This window comes from Ranitomeya imitator, chromosome 2 (genome assembly GCF_032444005.1).
Source record: "Ranitomeya imitator isolate aRanImi1 chromosome 2, aRanImi1.pri, whole genome shotgun sequence".
In the NCBI taxonomy this organism is placed as follows: Eukaryota; Metazoa; Chordata; class Amphibia; order Anura; family Dendrobatidae; genus Ranitomeya; species Ranitomeya imitator.
The window spans coordinates 824,596,952-824,619,845 of NC_091283.1; the positions used below are offsets into that span (position 1 = coordinate 824,596,952).

Sequence of the window (22,894 nt, forward strand, 5' to 3'; positions counted from 1 at the left end):
GTCCTGTGTATAATGTCACCGGTGATCACTGTATAACCTGTACACAGACACTGCATACTAAGTACACATCTCCTGTGTATAATGGCACTGATGGTGATATTAGTATTGTGTTTTTTTATTACTGATTAGTATTGTATTCAGTCACTATGTGGTGGTAATATGTGGTCTGGTCATGGTGCGGTGGTATTTGTTCCTTGTATGTGATATTGTTCGGTCACTCTGTGGTGGTAATATGTGGTCTGGTCATGGTGCGGTGGTATTTGTTCCTTGTATGTGATATTATTTGGTCACTGGTGGTAATATGTGGTCTGGTCATTGTGTTGTATTTGTTCCTTGTATGTGATATTATTGGCAATTTTAAAAATTTAAAAATAAATAAAAATATACCTAAATTGTATTGCATATTTTAACAAATATTTAGTAGGTTACAGCAGAGTAGGGCCCGGCCAAAAGTGTCTACCATGTTATGGTGGTGGCTAAAAAAATCTTTTGGCCAAAACAAAAGCTGCTGGCTATATGTGTGATCTGGTGATGGGAACTGTTAATGTGTGATAGGTGAGAAGTGGAGTTTTTCCAAGAGAGAGAGGTGGGACTGTGGACAGTTCGATGGGTGGAGGCGGGGCTGGGGTGGAGCCTGGGCGGAGTCTCAAGGGGGCCCCGAAAATGTTGCCAGTATGGGGCCCTGAAATTTCTAGTGGCAGCCCTGCCTGTGATGCAAACCCAGCTTTCTGACACTGGGTACTACATTGGGTGTTGTGAATTCTGTTGTTGAACTCCCTCCTGTGGTCGTGAATGGTACTTCGGCGAGTTCTGTCTGTGGGCTCCCTCTGGTGGCTATGAGTGAAGCTGCTGCTTCTGAGGTTCCTTACACAGGTGACGTGGTTTATCCTTTGGTTGGCTTCTCTATTTAACTCCACTCAGATCGTTACTCCATGCCAGCTGTCAATGTTTTAGCATTGGTTCAGTTCGCTCCTGGATCTGCCTGGTGACCTGTCTTCTCCTGCAGAAGCTAAGTTCCTGATAGTTATTATTTGTTCACTGTTTCCTTGTCCAGCTAGCTATCATGATTTTGCCTTGCTAGCTGGAAGCTCTGGGATGCAGAGTGGTCCCTCCGCACCGTGAGTCGGTGCGGAGGTCTTTTTGCACACTCTGCGTGGTCTTTTGTAGGTTTTTATGCTGATCGCAAAGTTACCTTTCCTATCCTCTGTCTATTTAGTAAGTCTGGCCTCTTTTTGCTGAAACCTATTTCATTTCTGCGTTTGTGACTTTCATCTTTTCTCACAGTCATTATATGTGGGGGGCTGCGTATTCCTTTAGGGAATTTCTCTGAGGCAAGGTAGGCTTTATTTTCTATCTCTAGGGCTAGCTAGCTCTGAGGCTGTGACGAGGCGCCTAGGGAGCGTCAGGAGCGCTCCACGGCTATTTTTAGTGTGTGTGATAGGATTAGGGCTTCCGGTCAGCAGATCTCCCACATCCCAGAGCTCGTCCTGTATGAGTTTAACTATCAGGTCGGGTGCTCCTAACCACCAGGTCATAACAGTACAGCTGGCCCAAAGTATTAATGCATCTCAATAGAGGGATAAGAGGACTTCTGAGACCATTTTTTTTTCTTTGCACTGTGTTTTGTCTTTCTTTTCCCCTAAACCTTTGGGTGGTTCAGGACAAAGGTGTAGATATGGATATTCAAGGTCTGTCCTCTTGTGTGGATCATCTCACTGCAAGGGTACAAAACATTCAAGATTTTGTGGTTCAGAATCCTATATTAGAGCCTAGAATTCCTATTCCTGATTTATTTTCTGGGGATAGATCTAGATTCTTGAATTTCAAAAATAATTGTAAACTGTTTCTAGCTTTGAAACCCCGCTCCTCTGGTGACCCCGTTCAACAACTAAAAATCATAATTTCTTTGTTGCGTGGTGACCCTCAAGACTGGGCATTTTCCCTTGCGCCAGGAGATCCTGCATTGCAAGATGTAGATGCGTTTTTTCTGGCGCTTGGATTGCTTTATGATGAACCAAATTCAGTGGATCAGGCAGAGAAAATCTTGCTGGCTTTGTGTCAGGGTCAAGATGAAGCGGAGGTGTACTGTCAGAAGTTTAGAAAGTGGTCTGTGCTTACTCAGTGGAATGAATGTGCCCTGGCGGCAATTTTCAGGAAGGGTCTTTCTGAAGCCCTTAAGGATGTCATGGTGGGATTTCCCACGCCTGCTGGTCTGAATGAGTCTATGTCCTTGGCCATTCAGATCGATCGGCGCATGCGTGAGCGCAAAGCTGTGCACCATCTGGCGGTATTCTCTGAGCATAGGCCTGAGCCTATGCAGTGTGATAGGACTTTGACTAGAGCTGAACGGCAAGAACACAGACGTCGGAATGGGCTGTGTTTTTACTGTGGTGAATCCACTCATGCTATCTCCGATTGTCCTAAGCGCACTAAGCGGTTCGCTAGGTCTGCCACCATTGGTACGGTACAGTCTAAATTTCTTTTGTCCGTTACTCTGATTTGCTCTCTGTCGTCCTATTCTGTAATGGCATTTGTGGATTCAGGCGCTGCCCTGAATTTGATGGACTTGGAGTATGCTAGGCGCTGTGGGTTTTTCTTGGAGCCCTTGCAGTATCCTATTCAATTGAGAGGAATTGATGCTACGCCTTTGGCCAAGAATAAGCCTCAGTACTGGACTCAATTGACCATCTGCATGGCTCCTGCACATCAGGAGGATATTCGCTTTTTGGTGTTGCATAATCTGCATGATGTGGTCGTTTTGGGGTTGCCATGGCTACAGGTCTATAATCCAGTGTTGGATTGGAAATCTATGTCTGTGTCCAGCTGGGGTTGTCAGGGGGTACATGGTGATGTTCCATTTTTGTCTATTTCGTCATCCACCCCTTCTGAAGTCCCTGAGTTTTTGTCGGATTACCAGGATGTATTTGATGAGCCCAAATCCAGTCCCCTACCTCCTCATAGGGATTGCGACTGTGCTATTATTTTGATTCCTGGTAGTAAGTTTCCTAAGGGCTGTCTGTTTAATTTATCTGTGCCAGAGCACGCAGCTATGCAGAGTTATATAAAGGAATCCTTGGAGAAGGGTCATATTCGTCCGTCGTTGTCACCATTGGGAGCAGGGTTCTTTTTTGTGGCCAAGAAGGATGGTTCTTTGAGACCTTGTATTGATTACCGCCTTCTTAATAAGATCACAGTCAAATTTCAGTATCCTTTGCCGCTGCTGTCTGATTTATTTGCTCGGATTAAGGGGGCTAGTTGGTTCACCAAGATAGATCTTCGAGGGGCGTATAATCTTGTGCGAATTAAACAGGGTGATGAATGGAAAACAGCATTTAATACACCCGAGGGCCATTTTGAGTACCTGGTTATGCCATTCGGGCTTTCTAATGCTCCATCTGTGTTTCAGTCCTTTATGCATGACATCTTCCGAGAGTACCTGGATAGATTTATGATTGTATATTTGGATGACATTTTGGTCTTTTCGGATGATTGGGAGTCTCATGTGAAGCAGGTCAGAATGGTGTTCCAGGTCCTTCGTGCGAATTCCTTGTTTGTGAAGGGGTCAAAGTGTCTCTTTGGAGTTCAGAAGGTTTCATTTTTGGGTTTCATTTTTTCCCCTTCTACTATCGAGATGGACCCTGTTAAAGTTCAGGCCATTTACGATTGGACTCAGCCGACATCTGTGAGGAGCTTGCAGAAGTTCCTGGGCTTTGCTAATTTTTATCGTCGCTTCATCGCTAACTTTTCCAGTATAGCTAAACCGTTGACTGATTTGACCAAGAAAGGTGCTGATGTGGTCAATTGGTCCTCTGCGGCTGTAGCGGCTTTTCAGGAGTTGAAGCGTCGTTTTGCTTCTGCCCCTGTGTTGTGCCAGCCAGATGTTTCGCTCCCTTTTCAGGTGGAGGTTGATGCTTCTGAAATTGGAGCAGGGGCTGTTTTGTCGCAAAGAAGTTCTGATGGCTCGGTGATGAAACCCTGTGCCTTCTTTTCTAGAAAATTCTCGCCTGCTGAGCGCAATTATGATGTTGGCAATCGGGAGTTGTTGGCCATGAAGTGGGCATTCGAGGAGTGGCGACATTGGCTTGAAGGAGCTAAACATCGCGTGGTGGTCTTGACGGATCACAAGAATTTGACTTATCTCGAGTCTGCCAAACGGTTGAATCCTAGACAGGCTCGATGGTCGCTCTTTTTCTCCCGTTTTGATTTTGTGGTTTCATACCTTCCGGGATCTAAGAATGTGAAGGCTGATGCCCTGTCAAGGAGTTTTGTGCCTGACTCTCCGGGTGTTCCGGAGCCGGCGGGTATTCTTAAAGAAGGGGTAATTGTTGTGAGTTCTGTTTTTGGGCTCCCTCTGGTTGTTACTGATGGTACTGGGTGACTTGTGTTCTCTGCGGTCTCTGGTGTCCACCTGTTCCATCAGGTTATGGGAGTTTCCTATTTAACCTGGCTTTTTTGTCATTTCCTCGCCGGCTATCAATGTAATCAGCGTGTCTTTTACCTCTGCTCCCTGCGTCTGTTATCTTCAGGACAAGCTAAGTTTTGATTTTCCTGTTCCACGTTTTGCTTTATTTTTGTCTTAGTCCAGCTTGCAGATATGTGATTCCTTGCTGCTGGTTGCTCTAGTGGGCTGAAATTACTCCTCATGTTCCATGAGTTGGCACATGAGTTCAAGTAATTTCAGGATGGTTTTTTGAAGGGTTTTTCGCTGACCGCGCAGTTCACTTTTGTATCCTCTGCTATCTAGCTTTAGCGGGCCTCATTTTTGCTGATTCTATTTTCATAACTACGTACGTGCTTTCCTCTCATTTCACCGTTATTACATGTGGGGGGCTGCTATTTCTGTGGGGTGTTTCTCTGGAGGCAAGTGAGGTCTGTGTTTCTTCTAATAGGGGAAGTTAATCCTTCGGCTGGCGCGAGACGTCTAGGAATCATCGTAGGCACGTTCCCCGGCTACTGCTAGTTGTGTGTTTAGGTTCAGGATCGCGGTCAGCTCAGGTTCCATCACCCTAGAGCTTGTTTGGTTTTTGTGCTTGTCCTTTTGTGATCCCCTGCCATTGGGATCATGACAGTATAGCCGGCCAGAAAAAATTGGTCATCGTTTTGGCTAAAGTAGGAGGAAAAGTAGTCTGAGGAAGTTTTTTTTTTTTTTTCCCCCTCCTCAGTGTTTGCTGCCTAGCCTTAATTGCAGCTTGGCTGCTTCTTTCCTCCTCTTAATCCTTGAATGGCTCTGACCTCAGCTGTTTATCATGGACGTCCAGAGTTTGGCTTCCAGCCTGAATAATCTTGCTGCTAAGGTTCAAAATATACAAGATTTTGTTGTACATACGCCTATGTCTTAACCTAGAATTCCTATCCCAGAGTTTTTTTCTGGAGCTAGATCTAGTTTTCTGAATTTTAGGAACAATTGCAAGTTGTTTCTTTCCTTGAAATCTCGCTCCTCTGGAGACCCTGCTCAGCAGGTCAAGATTGTTATATCTTTCCTGCGGGGTGACCCTCAGAATTGGGCATTTGCATTGGCACCAGGGGATCCTGCGTTGCTCAATGTGGATGCGTTTTTTCTGGCATTGGGTTTGCTCTATGAGGAACCTAAAGACACAAAAGAGAATAGTAAAACCAAAAACACTCAGTTTGAAAAAATGTTGCAGTAATCCGCAAGTGCTAGTAAAAGATGTAAAAAACAGGGTATTTGGTTGATACGTTTTTTGCAAAAAATGTATACTAAGCTGCTCTACCAATCTTCACGGTATACCCTTATCAGAGCAGTCCTAACTAATGTATGCAATCCCTATCTGATGTATTTAAAAACCTGATCATCTGTATATAACCTGTGTGAACAGGGTTCAGAGAGGAAAAATCCATGTGTGCATACAGGGTAGAACAGCTTTTGTGCAGATAGCCCAAGAGGAGTGGTGGAACTCCCCAGTCTTGTAGACACAAGAGAACAATTATGGAAACAGGAACCTAACCTAGAGATTCAGGCTGAAAAAGCTTTATTGGCTCTCTCTCAGGGGCAAGATGAAGCAGAAATATATTGTCAGAAATTTCGGAAATGGTCGGTGCTTACTCAGTGGAATGAGTGCGCTCTGGCTGCAAAATTCAGAGATGGCCTTTCTGAGGCCATTAAAGATGTTATGGTGGGGTTCCCGGCGCCTACAGGTCTGAATGAGTCCATGACTATGGCTATTCAGATTGATCGGCGTTTACGGGAGCGCAAACCTGTGCACCATTTGGCGGTGTCTTCTGAACAGGCACCTGAGATAATGCAATGTGATAGAATTCAGTCCAGAAGTGAACGGCAAAATTATAGGCGGAAAAATGGATTGTGTTTTTATTGTGGTAATTCAGCTCATGTTATATCAGCATGCTCTAAACGCACAAAAAAGCTTGATAAGTCTGTTGCCATTGGTACTTTACAGTCTAAGTTCATTCTATCTGTGACTCTGATTTGTTCATTATCATCCATTTCCGTCGATGCCTATGTGGATTCAGGCGCTGCCCTGAGTCTTATGGATTGGTCATTTGCCAATCGCTGTGGGTTTAGTCTGGAACCTCTGGAAGTTCCTATTCCTTTGAAAGGAATTGACTCTACACCTTTGGCTATGAATAAACCTCAGTACTGGACACAAGTGACCATGCGTATGACTCCCGTTCATCAGGAGGTGATTCGCTTCCTGGTACTGTATAATTTACATGATGTCTTAGTGCTTGGTCTGCCATGGTTACAAACTCATAACCCAGTCCTGGACTGGAAAACAATGTCTGTGTTAAGCTGGGGATGTCAGGGGGTTCATGATGATGCATCTCCGATTTCTATCGCTTCATCTACTCCTTCTGAGGTTCCGGTATTTTTGTCTGATTATCGGGAGGTTTTTGAGGAGCCTAAGCTCAGTTCGCTTCCTCCTCACAGGGATTGCGATTGTGCTATAGATTTGATTCCTGGCAGTAAATTCCCTAAAGGTCGTTTGTTCAATCTGTCAGTGCCAGAGCATACTGCTATGCGGAATTACGTTAAGGAGTCCTTGGAATAGGGACATATCCGTCCATCTTCGTCCCCTTTGGGAGCAGGTTTTTTTTTTGTGGCCAAAAAAGATGGTTCCTTGAGGCCTTGCATAGATTATCGTCTTTTGAATAAGATTACAGTCAAATATCAGTATCCTTTGCCATTGTTGACTGATTTGTTCGCTCGCATTAAGGGGGCTAAATGGTTCACTAAGATTGATCTTCAGGGTGCGTATAATCTTGTGCGGATAAGGCAGGGTGATGAGTGGAAAACCGCATTTAATACGCCTGAGGGCCATTTCGAGTATTTGGTGATGCCTTTTGGACTTTCTAATGCTCCTTCTGTCTTCCAGTCTTTTATGCACGATATTTTCCGTGAATATCTGGATAAATTTATTATCGTGTATTTGGATGATGTTTTGGTTTTTTCTGATGACTGGGAGTCTCATGTTCAGCAGGTCAGGAAGGTGTTTCAGGTCCTGCGGGCCAATTCTTTGTTTGTAAAGGGTTCTAAATGTCTCTTTGGAGTCCAGAAGATTTCTTTTTTGGGGTATATTTTTTCCCCTTCTACTATTGAGATGGATCCCGTCAAGGTTCAGGCTATTTGTGACTGGACGCAGCCTACATCTCTTAAGAGTCTACAGAAGTTCTTGGGCTTTGCTAATTTTTATCGTCGCTTCATAACTAATTTTTCTAGTGTTGTTAAGCCTTTGACGGATTTGACTAAGAAGGGTGCTGATGTTACTGATTGGTCTCCTGCGGCTGTGGAGGCCTTTCAGGAACTTAAGCGCCGGTTTTCTTCTGCTCCTGTGTTGCGTCAGCCAGATACGTCGCTTCCTTTTCAGGTTGAGGTTGATGCTTCCGAGATCGGAGCGGGGGCGGTTTTGTCACAGAGAAGCTCCGATGGCTCAGTGATGAAGCCATGTGCGTTCTTTTCTAGAAAATTTTCGCCCGCTGAACGGAATTATGATGTTGGTAATCGGGAGCTTTTGGCCATGAAGTGGGCATTTGAGGAGTGGCGTCATTGGCTTGAGGGTGCTAGACATCATGTGGTGGTCTTGACTGATCACAAAAATCTGATTTACCTTGAGTCTGCCAAGCGTCTGAATCCTAGACAGGCTCGTTGGTCACTGTTTTTCTCCCGTTTCAATTTTGTGGTTTCATACCTGCCAGGTTCAAAGAATGTGAAGGCGGATGCTCTTTCTAGGAGTTTTGTGCCTGACTCCCCTGGAAATTCTGAGCCCACTGGTATCCTTAGGGATGGGGTGATTTTGTCGGCTGTCTCCCCAGACTTGCGACGTGCTTTGCAGGAGTTTCAGGCGGAGAAACCTGATCGTTGTCCGCCGGAAAGACTGTTTGTTCCGGATAATTGGACCAGTAGAGTCATCTCCGAGGTCCATTCTTCTGTGTTGGCAGGTCATCCTGGAATATTTGGTACTAGAGACTTGGTGGCCAGGTCTTTTAGGTGGCCTTCCTTGTCGAGGGATGTGCGTTCTTTCGTGCAGTCTTGTGGAGTTTGCGCTCGGGCTAAGCCTTGCTGTTCTCGGGCCAGTGGATTGTTGTCACCTTTGCCTATCCCGAAGAGGCCTTGGACGCACATTTCCATGGACTTTATTTCGGATCTCCCTGTCTCTCAAAAAATGTCCGTCATATGGGTTGTGTGTGACCGCTTTTCTAAGATGGTTCATCTGGTACCCTTGCCTAAGTTACCTTCCTCCTCTGAGTTGGTCCCTTTGTTTTTTCAAAACGTGGTCCGTTTGCATGGCATTCCGGAGAACATCGTTTCTGACAGGGGATCCCAGTTTGTGTCTAGATTTTGGCGGACGTTCTGTGCTAAGATGGGCATTGATTTGTCCTTTTCATCTGCATTCCATCCCCAGACGAATGGCCAGACGGAACGAACTAATCAGACTTTAGAAACTTATTTAAGGTGTTTTGTTTCTGCTGATCAAGATGACTGGGTTTCCTTTTTGCCGCTTGCCGAGTTTGCCCTTAATAATCGGGCTAGTTCTGCTACCTTGGTTTCTCCTTTCTTTTGTAATTCGGGGTTTCATCCTCGTTTTTCCTCTGGTCAGGTGGAGCCTTCTGATTGTCCTCGGCTTTGGGAAAATGGCCGCCGCGATCTCTTCTGCGCACGCGCGGCATCCCGCGGCCATTTTCCTGAAGCCCCGTGCAGCAGAGCACTCTATCTGCGCACGCGCGGCCCCAGGAAGATGGCCGCCCCCACCGATGAAAGGGATGACAGCGCAGATCGCGCGCTGTGTCTTCACGTGCGTGCAGGGAATTCGGACCTTGGACATGCGCACACCACTACGCCACAAACGGAAAGCTGGGGAAGAAAAGAGCGATGTCACCACGCCCACCCGACCTGACCAGCCTGATTGACAGGCGAAAACGGCGACTTTGGTAATGTATTTCTCAGCATAGGTGGGGAATCAGGGTACACTACATACACTATAGTAACGCACAGCACAGGCCCTATTTAACAGTATTTATAGCTCAATCTGAAAAAACGGGGTGACAGGTTCCCTTTAATAATCGGGCCAGCTCGGCTACTTTAGTTTCTCCTTTTTTCTGCAATTCTGGTTTCCATCCTCGTTTCTCTTCAGGGCAGGTTGAGCCTTCGGACTGTCCTGGTGTGGATGCGGTGGTGGACAGGTGGCAGCAGATTTGGACTCATGTGGTGGACAATTTGACATTGTCCCAGGAGAAGGCTCAACGTTTTGCTAACCGCCGGCGTTGTGTTGGTCCCCGACTTCGTGTTGGGGATTTGGTTTGGTTGTCATCTCGTCACGTTCCTATGAAGGTTTCCTCTCCTAAGTTTAAGCCTTGTTTCATTGGACCATATAAGATTTCTGAGGTTCTTAATCCTGTGTCATTTCGTTTGGACCTTCCAGCTTCTTTTGCCATCCATAATGTGTTCCATAGGTCGTTGTTGCGGAGATACGTGGCGCCTATGGTTCCCTCCGTTGATCCTCCTGCCCCGGTGTTGGTCGAGGGGGAGTTGGAGTATGTGGTGGAGAAGATTTTGGATTCTCGTGTTTCTAGACGGAAACTCCAGTACCTGGTCAAGTGGAAGGGTTATGGTCAAGAAGATAATTCCTGGGTTTTTGCCTCTGATGTTCATGCTGCCGATCTTGTTCGTGCCTTTCATTTGGCTCATCCTGATCGGCCTGGGGGCTCTGGTGAGGGTTCGGTGACCCCTCCTCAAGGGGGGGGTACTGTTGTGAATTCTGTTGTCGAACTCCCTCCTGTGGTCGTGAGTGGTACTTCGGCGAGTTCTGTCTATGGGCTCCCTCTGGTGGCTATGAGTGAAGCTGCTGCTTCTGAGGTTCCTTACACAGGTGACGTGGTTTATCCTTTGGTTGGCTTCTCTATTTAACTCCACTCAGATCGTTACTCCATGCCAGCTGTCAATGTTTTAGCATTGGTTCTGTTCGCTCCTGGATCTGCCTGGTGACCTGTCTTCTCCTGCAGAAGCTAAGTTCCTGATAGTCATTATTTGTTCACTGTTTCCTTGTCCAGCTAGCTATCATGATTTTGCCTTGCTAGCTGGAAGCTCTGGGATGCAGAGTGGTCCCTCCGCACCGTGAGTCGGTGCGGAGGTCTTTTTGCACACTCTGCGTGGTCTTTTGTAGGCTTTTGTGCTGATCGCAAAGTTACCTTTCCTATCCTCTGTCTATTTAGTAAGTCTGGCCTCTTTTTGCTGAAACCTATTTCATTTCTGCGTTTGTGACTTTCATCTTTTCTCACAGTCATTATATGTGGGGGGCTGCCTATTCCTTTGGGGAATTTCTCTGAGGCAAGGTAGGCTTTATTTTCTATCTCTAGGGCTAGCTAGCTCTGAGGCTGTGACGAGGCGCCTAGGGAGCGTCAGGAGCGCTCCACGGCTATTTTTAGTGTGTGTGATAGGATTAGGGCTTGCGGTCAGCAGAGCTCCCACATCCCAGAGCTCGTCCTGTATGAGTTTAACTATCAGGTCAAGTGCTCCTAACCACCAGGTCATAACAATTGGGACCCCAAATCCTTCAGATTCCATGATGCCTTACACACAGTCAAGGCATCCAGTGCCAGAACAAGCAAACAATCCCAAAACATCTTTGAACCTCTACCATGTTTGACTGTAGGTACTGTGTTCTTTTCTTCGTAGGCCTCATTCTCTTTTCGGTAAACATTGGAATGATGTGCTTTACCAAAAAGCTCTATCTTGGTCTCATCTATCCACAAGACACTTTCCCAGAAGGATTTTGGCTTACTCATGTACATTTTGGCAAACTGAAGTCTAGCTGTTTTAGGTCTCTGTGTCAGCAGTAGGGTCCTCCTGAGTCTCATACTATAGTGGTTCATTTCATTCTGAGGAACTCTGAGCCTGCAAAACAGTTGAATTTCTTTGAAACTTGATTGAGGCTGCTTACCCACTATCCTGCCTTGTAACATTTCATCAATTTTTCTCTGCCGTTCACGTCCACGGAGATTAGCTACAGTGCCATAAGTTGTAAACTTCTTGATTATGCTGCGCATCGTGGACAAAGGAATGTGAAGTTCTCAGAAGATTGACTTGTAACCTTGAAATTGTTGAGATTTTTCACCAATTTTGGTTCTTAAGTCCTCAGACAGTTTTCTCTCCTCTTTGTATTTTCTGTGCTTAGTGTGGCACACACAGAGACACAATGCAAAGATTGAGTTAACTTCTCCCTTTTTTATCTTGTTTTTGGTGTGATTTTCACATTGTCCACACCTGTTACTTGCCACATGTTAGTTTGAACGAGCATCACATGCTTGAAACAAAGTCGCTTACCCACAATTTTGGAAAGGTGCCAACAATTTTGTCCAACGCACTTATGGGTTTTGTGTGAAATAATATCCAATTTGCTTTTTTTTTCTCAGTTTTTTTTGTTGTTGTTCCAATAAACACAAAGGAAATAAACATGTGTAATTGCAATAATTTTCATGGAGAAATACTTCATTTTCTGAAACAACTTTAAGGGTGCCAACTACATCTATCTATCTATAACTATCTATCTATCTATCTATCATCACTCTATGTGCTTCTCTATGTGCTTCTCACTAAATTAGAATATCATCAAAAAGTTAATTTATTTCAAATCTTCAATACAAAAAGTGAAACTCATATGTTATATAGAGTCATTACAAACAGAATGATCTATTTCACGTGTTTATTTCTGCTAATGTTGATGATTGTGGCTTACAGCCAATGAAAACCCAAACGTCATTATCTCAGTAAATTAGAATACTTTATAACACCAGCTTAAAAAATAATTTTAAAATCTGAAATGTTGGCCTACTGAAATGTATGTTCAGTAAATGCACTCAATACTTGGTCGGGCTCCTCTTGCATCAATTACTGCATCAATGCAGCGTGGCATGGACGCGATCAGCCTGTGGCACTGCTGAGGGGTTATGGAAGCCCAGGTTGCTTTGATAGCAGCCTTCAGCTCGTCTGCATTGTTGGGTCTGGTGTCTCTCATCTTCCTCTTGACAATACCCCATAGATTCTCTATGGGGTTAAGGTCAGGCGAGTTTGCTGCCAATCAAGCACAGTGATACTATTGTTTTTACACCAGGTATTGGTACTTTTGGTAGTGTGGACAGGCGACAAGTCCTGCTGGAGAATGACATTTCCATCTCTAAAATTGTCAGCAATGGGAAGCATGAAGTGCTGTAAAATTTCCTGGTAGACGGCTGCGCTGTCTTGATAAAACACAGTGGACCTACACCAGCAGATGACATGGCTCCCCAAACCATCACTGATTGTGGAGACTTCACATTAGACCTCCAGCAGTTTGGATTGTGGCCTCTCCACTCTTCCTCCACACTCTGGGATCTTGATTTCCAAATGAAATGCAAAATTTACCTTCATCTGAAAACAACACCTTGGGCCACTGAGAACAGTCCAGTTCTTTTTCTCCTTGGCCCAGGTAAGACACTTCTGGTGTTGTCTATTGGTCATGAGTGGCCGGACACAAGGAATGCGACACTTGTAGCCCATGTCCTGGACACGTCTGTGTGTGGTGGCTCTTGAAGCAATGACTCCAGCAGCAGTCCACTCCTTGTGAATTTGCTCCAAATTTTTGAATGGTCTTTTCTTTACAATCCTTTCCAGGCTGCGGTTATCCCGGTTGCTTGTGCACCTTTTTCTATCACACTTTTTCCTTCCACTCAACTTTCCATTAATATGCTTGGATACAGCACTCTGTGAACAGCCGGATTCTTTAGCAATGACCTTTTGCAGCTTACCCTCCTTATAGGAGTGTGTCAATGACGCCTTCTGGACATCTGTCAGGTCAGCAGTCTTCCCCATGATTGTGGAGCCTAATGAAACAGACTAAGGGACATTTTTAAATGCTTAGGAAGCCTTTGCAGGTGTTTTTCGTTAATTATTCTAATTTACTGAGATAATGACTTTTGGGTTTTCATTGGCTGTAAGCCATAATCATCAACATTAACAAAACTAAACACTTGAAATAGATCAATCTGTTTGTAATGACTCTATATAATATAGGAGTTTCACTTTTTGTATTGAAGATTTGAAATAAATTAACTTTTTGATGATATTCTAATTTAGTGAGAAGCACCTGTAAATATCTATTATGTCTGTCTGTCCGTCTATCTATCTTTCATCGCTCTATTGCCCATTTATCTTTTTATTAATGTATTATTTGCGGACGTTTATCTGACACTAATTAGTTTTCATAAAAACTCTAAATTTTGGAGTAAATTAGTTTTGCGGCGTCTCATCACAGATGAATAGTCCTGCTCCAGGTATCGTTAGACATTTATTTTTTTTGCTGGAAAAGTTGCTATAGAAACTTCAAACTGAACGAGAGAAGAAGAAGGAGAGAACCATCTGCTCGCAGTATTTCTTCTCTCCTATGATACGGAAAATGTGAAGTAAGCAGCTTTCCGCGTTCTCTCGGCAGGAGCCGTGGTTGACAATTTCGTTGGTTATATTCACAGGTATTTTAATCTAGTTGAGCAGTTTACTAATTTACAAAGGTGGGAACACAAATTTACATTCCAGTATAAATATTCAGAACATGCTCAAAATATCCTCTGTTGGCATAAGAAACGGGAACTGGGAAATCAGGAGAATCGCAACCTTATAACACCAAGTTCCATTCAGGTCCCACATTTTATGCGGATTCATTACTTAAAAATCTTTAAAGTGATTGGACCTTCATATTCCTGATACAAAGCTCCAAACCCCCCCTGCATAGTTAGGAAATGAAATGATAAAAAATAGAGTACTAACAGCCACCACTAGAGGGAGCTAACTGCATTGCGTTCAAAGTATTAAGTATGCAGTTAGCTCCCAAGGTCCCCCTAGTGGTGGCTGCAGGTAGCTGGTATTTTCAGTATTTAGCTCTGTTCCTACGCAGAAGATTTGGGGCTCTGAATCACAAAATCTTATATCTGACTTCTAAACATATTAGTTTTTTTTTTGTTTTTTTTTAAAGAAAAGCGTCGTTTGGAAACTCTTTGTGCAATGTTGGGTCTCAATGGTTCTGCAAAGTTGTCGGGCAAGAATTAACCGCGCTGTCTGATTTTGATAAAGAATTGCAGGATGTGATGGCTTAACTTTAAGACTCAGTTTAAGGTGCTAAGACTAAAGTTTTATACTAGTCCTAAACCAAAATACATTAGAGTAAATGCTCTGATCTGAGCAGCCGTAGGTTTGTGCTATAGTTTTCTATAAACTTGGTGTTGCTGCACCTCAGCCCTATAGACCTGGGGCGGTGGAGGCAGCCATCCCCTGCGGGACACCACCTGAAGCTGTCGGTGTTATCTAGTGTTCTCTGTTATCAGCCATTTTCTGTTTTCTGCTGGCTAGACTTCTAATGATGATGATTTGCAGGGAATCTCTGCCTTCTGTAGTTACCACCTTTACGCTTTTTTATCTCCTCCCGATGGATTTCCGCGCGCCCCTGTGACTGATGTATCGCACTTCACTTTCCTACAGATGTTTTTCTCATGCGCGGATTTACGGAGTGATATCGCTTTAATCTGGTGGTTTCGGTGTCTGTCAGGAGCCCGTTCTTCAGGAACAATTAACATTTACCGTTCTCATCACTGAAAGTAAATTAAATATCACAAGTCTTAAATATTAATACACATTTAATTAAAAGTTTCGGGAAAAGCAAAATGTTTATGGATGCATTAATTAACGGGATAGTTTCTGGCTCCGTGCGGAAGTTCGGCAGCTGTAAATAAGCTGCTTATATCTTATGAATGATGTAGAGCGTTGTGTTTCTGGAGGTCGTTTTGATTGCAAGGGTCTCGTGGGAAGTAAAGAGGCCTTATGGATTGTAGCCATAAATATACGGCCTCGTAGACAATCCCGTATAACATAGGAATGCCGATCACCCAGAATTTCTTAATTGCAAAAGCTGCAGTACCATTTATGGCCACTACGCAAAATGCAGCGCTGTTTCATTTCTGGTTCCGAGTCATGAGCCCTTCAATCCGCTGATCATGGTAGTGCCTCAAGTTAAACGCCTGTGGCCTGATATTAATGACCTCTCCCTAGGGATTATTAAAGTCCCGAACCCCTTTAATGCTGCCATAGTTTAAAAAAAAAATAATAATAGCACCATATACTGCACAAATAATATATCTATATAATGACGGAGGACCCTGGGTAAAAGTCCCATCAGAGTAGTCCTAATATATAATTTTTGGCCTGATAGCATGGTGTGTCCACATTTTTTATTTTTTTTGGAGGCAACACTTAAAGGGGCCCTTCTGCACTGTCAGTGCTGCTTACACAGCCAGTCTCCTGGAATCAATATCTGACAGGGGAGTAAAGTGACCGCTGCAGCCAATCAATAAAATATTAGAAGTGCTAGGATGAAATGTGTATTGGGTATAGAGAATAACCCTAGTCTTCTCCCTAACCTCAGTGCTAACTCTAACTCTAGCCCTATCCCTAACTCTAATCCTGTCCCTAACTTTAGTCCTGTCACTAATCCCAGTCCTGTCCCTAACTTTAGTTCTAACTCTAACTCTAGTCCCTTCCCTAACGCTAGTCCTTTCCCTAACTCTAGTCCTTTCCCTAACTCTAGTCTTATCCCTAACTCTAGTCTTACCCTATACTTAACTCTGATCCTTTCCCTAACTCTAGTCCTTTCTCTAGCTCTAGTCCTATCTCTGACTTTAGTCCTTTCACTAACTCTAGTCCTATACCTAATTCTGGTCCTATACCCTATACTTAATTCTTGTCCTATCCCTAACTCTAGTCCTATCAGTAACTTTAGTCCTTTCCCTAACTATAGTCCTATACCCTATACTTAATTCTTGTCCTATCCCTCACTCTAGACCTTTCTCTAACTCTAGTCCTATCAGTAACTTTAGTCCTATACCTAACTCTTGTCCTATACCCTATACTTAATTCTTGTCCTATCCCTAACTCTAGTCCTTTCCATATATTTAGTCCTATACCTAATTCTAGTCCTATACCCTATACTTAATTCTTGTCCTATCCCTAACTCTAGTCCTTTCCATATATTTAGTCCTATACCTAATTCTAGTCCTATACCCTATACTTAATTCTGGTCCTATCCCTAACTCTAGTCCTCTCCCTATCTCTAGTCCTATACCTAATTCTAGTCCTGTACATTATACTTAATTCTGGTCCTATCCCTTACTCTAAGTCCTAGCATTAACTCGTGTCCTTTCCGCAACTCTATTGAAGACATATCGTCGCACAGCTGTAAGTGGTGCACAAGTAGGAACCCAACCCGTGAAAAATATAAATATATATTACTTGGCACTGAACTTTAGTTAGATGTGAAGATTTTTAATGCAGTCCAGAAAAAATAAACAACGTTTCGGTCCCCAACTGGACCTTCATCAGGTACTGCAATGAATACATAATAAAATAAAAATCCATAACAATATCGAGTCTGATATACAAAGTAATAATGGAAAAACCATAATATAAACAAATAACATAAATGGACAATGACAGTCGCCATACTGGCGTAATCTCCGTGCAGTCGGGTAGGCTTCTTGTTGACCTTTTCTTCATCCAAACTTTCTTTGTTTCTGAGCACGGAGATTACGCCAGTATGGCGACTGTCATTGTCCATTTATGGTATTTGTTTATATTATGGTTTTTCCATTATTACTTTGTATATCAGACTCGATATTGTTATGGATTTTTATTTTATTATGTATTCATTGCAGTACCTGATGAAGGTCCAGTTATGGACCGAAACGTTGTTTATTTTTTCTGGACTGCATTAAAAATCTTCCCATCTAACTAAAGTTGAGTGCCAAGTTATATATTTATATCTTTCCCTAACTCTAGTCCTATCCCTAACTCTACTCCTATCCCTAATCCTTGTGCTAAGTCTAACGACTAGGCCTATCCTTAACTTTAGTCCTATCCTTAGTCCTAACCCTAACTCTAGTCCTAGCCCGAGTTCTACCTCAAACTTTAGTTTAGTTTTTTGTTTATTTTTCTTTTTTTACAGGGAACACTTTTTAAAATTCAAGACAGCTTCCCCAGCAAGTGTCTATCTCTCCTCTCAAAAAACTACAAGTGAGAGGAGAGTGTGGGGAGCGCACAGTGCAGCCTTTGTCATCTCAGTTTCTGCAGATGCAGAGCGTAGTAGCCGGGATAATGAGTTTATCGGCTGCTGCACTCTGTATAATTATGGATACCTGGTCATAATACTAATGCAATGCAAGATGCAGAAAGCCGCCATGATAAAAGGTGGAGGCAGCGCAGGTGCAAAATGCTGATAAAACAACCACTCACACACCGACCATTCATGAACAAGTGGTCACCTAATATTCTAAATACACACAGATAAGACTTGTGCATTTGGGATGCACTTATAGAGGGCTGGGCAGCTCATCTGATCTAATAGTATGAATGTAGGCTACTTTTTCTCTGTGATGTTTTTGGGTTTCAAGCACTTTTTAGTGAACTGCGCTCTGCATAGGCAGTAACTGAGATAACAAAGCTCACTTTATCATACTAACATCTTTTCTATATTGGCTGCAGCCTATACAGAGCGCAGCTGCTGATTACAAACTCATCTCAACGTGATTACATTGATTCTTATTTATTATTACAGGAAACTCTGGAATATGAAGATAAAAGCTCCAAAGTCCAGGTAAAAACTTTTAAAACTTTTATGTCATTGTCGTGATTAAACTCAAATCAAAGTATCTATAAGGCCTGGGAACCTCATAAAAAATGAATTCCCAATCAATTATAATCGGCATTTTTTTTTCCAAAATCTCTGTTGGTTGTCAGTGAATGGAAACACTCTTGACGTATGTAATGTATCAGTGCCGGAAATCCCTAAGTCCATCAACAAAACTGAGCGCAGATGAAAGTCTCTTACCTGCGCAGGTACGTTATAACACAGCGACGTTGTGTGAAAGGATTTGGTTGGGTGTACAGACAGGAATGACTCCATTCAGTGACAGCAAGCAGAAACCTTGACATTTTAAGTATATCATTTTTTTCATTGCTAACATGGAGGGAAAGCAGCGGGGGCTGCCATCTGGGGACATGTCGTCTTGTACTTTGCTCATCGTACTGATCTGATCTCTTTAGGTTGAAGATGCAAAGTCAGAGGAAAATGTTCTGGATCCACAAAGTGATCTGCTCAGGGGCAGAACCTCATCTGGCGAACTGCAAAGTCCAAGTTTCTCCAAAGGCGTTCAAGCCTGCCTGCAGGAATGGGATGCACGCTGTCGTGAAATGCGTGGCTTCCCCCAACTCTGGGATTGGGAGCACAAATGGCTTCAAGAAGGCGTTTAGGACGATGGTGAGCGCAGTATCTCATACAACCGTATTTACCATCAGTGACGGGATCAAGGCTCGTGCACCCGATCATATGAGTCGGACGCGCAGTGGAGGTGTCCGCCGAGGAAACAAAATTAGCCTCCGATAATCGGATTGCACTGAAGACACACGGATGACACATGGATGACACACTGATGGTAAAAACAGACACACAGGTGACACACTGATGACACTGAAAGTAAAACCAGACACACAGGTGACACACTGATAACACTGATGGTAAAAACAGACACACAGGTGACACACTGATGACACTGATGGTAAAAACAGACACACAGGTGACACACTGATAACCCTGGTGGTAAAAACAGACACACAGGTGACATACTGATAACACTGATGGTAAAAACAGACACACAGGTGACATACTGATAACACTGATGGTAAAAACAGACACACAGGTGACACACTGATGGTAAAAACAGACACACAGGTGACATACTGATAACACTGATGGTAAAAACAGACACACAGGTGACACACTGATGACACTGATGGTAAAAACAGACACACAGGTGACATACTGATAACACTGATGGTAAAAACAGACACACAGGTGACACACTGATAACCCTGATGGTAAAAACAGACACACAGGTGACATACTGATAACACTGATGGTAAAAACAGACACAGGTGACACACTGATAACACTGATGGTAAAAACAGACACACAGGTGACACACTGATGACACTGATGGTAAAAACAGACACAGAGGTGACACACTGATAACCCTGATGGTAAAAACAGACACACAGGTGACAAACTGATGACACTGATGGTAAAAACAGACACAGGTGACACACTGATAACACTGATGGTAAAAAAGACACACAGGTGACACACTGATAACACTGATGGTAAAACCAGACACACAGGTGACATACTGATAACACTGATGGTAAAAACAGACACACAGGTGACATACTGATGACACTGATGGTAAAAGCAGACACACAGGTGACACACTGATAACCCTGATGGTAAAAACAGACACACAGGTGACACACTGATGACACTGATGGTAAAAACAGACACACAGGTGACATACTGATAACACTGATGGTAAAAACAGACACAGGTGACACACTGATGACACTCATGGTAAAAACAGACACACAAGTGACATACTGATAACACTGATGGTAAAAACAGACACACAGGTGACATACTGATAACACTGATGGTAAAAACAGACACACAGGTGACACACTGATGACACTGATGGTAAAAACAGACACACAGGTGACAAACTGATGACACTGATGGTAAAAACAGACACACAGGTGACACACTGATAACACTGATGGTAACAACAGACACACAGGTGACACACTGATAACACTGATGGTAAAAACAGACACACAGGTGACACACTGATAACACTGATGGTAAAAACAGACACACAGGTGACACACTGATAACACTGATGGTAAAAACAGACACACAGGTGACACACTGATAACACTGATGGTAACAACAGACACACAGGTGACACACTGATAACACTGATGGTAAAAACAGACACACAGGTGACACACTGATAACACTGATGGTAAAAACAGACACACAGGTGACACACTGATAACACTGATGGTAAAAACAGACACACAGGTGACACACTGATAACACTGATGGTAACAACAGACACACAGGTGACACACTGATAACACTGATGGTAAAAACAGACACACAGGTGACACACTGATAACACTGATGGTAAAAACAGACACACAGGTGACACACTGATAACACTGATGGTAAAAACAGACACACAGGTGACACACTGATAACACTGATGGTAACAACAGACACACAGGTGACACACTGATAACACTGATGGTAAAAACAGACACACAGGTGACACACTGATAACACTGATGGTCAAAACAGACACACAGGTGACACACTGATAACACTGATGGTAAAAACAGACACACAGGTGACACACTGATAACACTGATGGTAACAACAGACACACAGGTGACACACTGATAACACTGATGGTAAAATCAGACACACAGGTGACAAACTGATAACACTGATGGTAACAACAGACACACAGGTGACACACTGATAACACTGATGGTAAAAACAGACACACAGGTGACACACTGATAACACTAATGGTAAAAACAGACACACAGGTGACACACTGATAACACTGATGGTAAAAACAGACACACAGGTGACATACTGATAACACTGATGGTCAAAACAGACACACAGGTGACACACTGATAACACTGATGGTAACAACAGACACACAGGTGACACACTGATAACACTGATGGTAAAATCAGACACACAGGTGACAAACTGATGACACTGATGGTAAAAACAGACAAAGGTGACAAACTGATAACACTGATGGTCAAAACAGACACACAGGTGACACACTGATGACACTGATGGTAAAAACAGACAAAGGTGACAAACTGATAACACTGATGGTAAAAATAGACACACAGGTGACACACTGATAACACTGATGGCAAAACCAGACACACAGGTGACACACTGATAACACTGATGGTAAAAACAGACACACAGAGGTGACACATTGATAACACTGATGGTAAAAACAGACACACAGGTGACAAACTGATAACACTGATGGTAAAAACAGACACACAGGTGTCACACTGATAACACTGATGGTAAAAACAGACACACGGGTGACACACTGATAACACTGATGGTAAAACCAGACACACAGGTGACACACTTATAACACCGATGGTAAAAACAGACACACAGGTGACACACTGATAACACCGATGGTAAAAACAGACACACAGGTGTCACACTGATAACACTGATGGTAAAAACAGACACACAGGTGACACACTGATAACACTGATGGTAAAAACAGACACACAGGTGACACACTGATAACACTGATGGTAAAAACAGACACACAGGAGTCACACTGATAACACTGATGGTAAAAACAGACACAGGTGACACACTGATAACACTGATGGTAAAAACAGACACACAGGTGACACACTGATAACACTGATGGTAAAAACAGACACACAGGTGACACACTGATAAAACTGATGGTAAAAACAGACACACAGGTGACACACTGATAACACTGATGGTAAAAACAGACACACAGGTGACACACTGATAACACTGATGGTAAAAACAGACACACAGGTAACACACTGATAACACTGATGGTAAAAACAGACACACAGGTAACACACTGATAACACTGATGGTAACAACAGACACACAGGTGACACACTGATAAAACTGATGGTAAAAACAGACACACAGGTGACACACTGATGACACTGATGGTAAAAACAGACACACAGGTGACACACTGATGACACTGATGGTAAAAACAGACACACAGGTGACAAACTGATGACACTGATGGTAAAAACAGACACACAGGTGACACACTGATGACACTGATGGTAAAAACAGACACACAGGTGACACACTGATGACACTGATGGTAAAAACAGACACACAGGTGACAAACTGATGACACTGATGGTAAAAACAGACACACAGGTGACACACTGATAACACTGATGGTAACAACAGACACACAGGTGACACACTGATAACACTGATGGTAAAAACAGACACACAGGTGACACACAGGTGACACACTGATAACACTGATGGTAAAACCAGACACACAGGTGACACACTGATATCACTGATGGTAAAAACAGACACACAGGTGACACACTGATAACACTGATGGTAAAAACAGACACACAGGTGACACACTGATAACACTGATGGTAAAAACAGACACACAGGTGGCACACTGATAACACTGATGGTAAAAACAGACACACAGGTGACACACTGATAACACCGATGGTAAAACAGACACACAGGTGACACACTGATAACACTGATGGTAAAAACAGACACACAGGTGACACACTGATAACACTGATGGTAACAACAGACACACAGGTGACACACTGATAAAACTGATGGTAAAAACAGACACACAGGTGACACACTGATGACACTGATGGTAAAAACAGACACACAGGTGACACACT

The 22,894-nt window shown here is 43.3% G+C and overlaps 1 protein-coding gene across 1 annotated transcript in view; it reads left to right on the top strand.

Moving 5' to 3' along the window:
- Window positions 1-22,894, top strand: part of LOXL4 (lysyl oxidase like 4) — a 91,303-nt gene that overhangs the window by 30,275 nt on the left and 38,134 nt on the right. Inside the window, exons 4-5 of the mRNA XM_069755026.1 lie at window positions 18,105-18,143; window positions 18,593-18,806. Coding sequence (XP_069611127.1) covers window positions 18,105-18,143; window positions 18,593-18,806 — 253 coding nt within the window. The remainder of the gene's footprint in view (window positions 1-18,104; window positions 18,144-18,592; window positions 18,807-22,894) is intronic.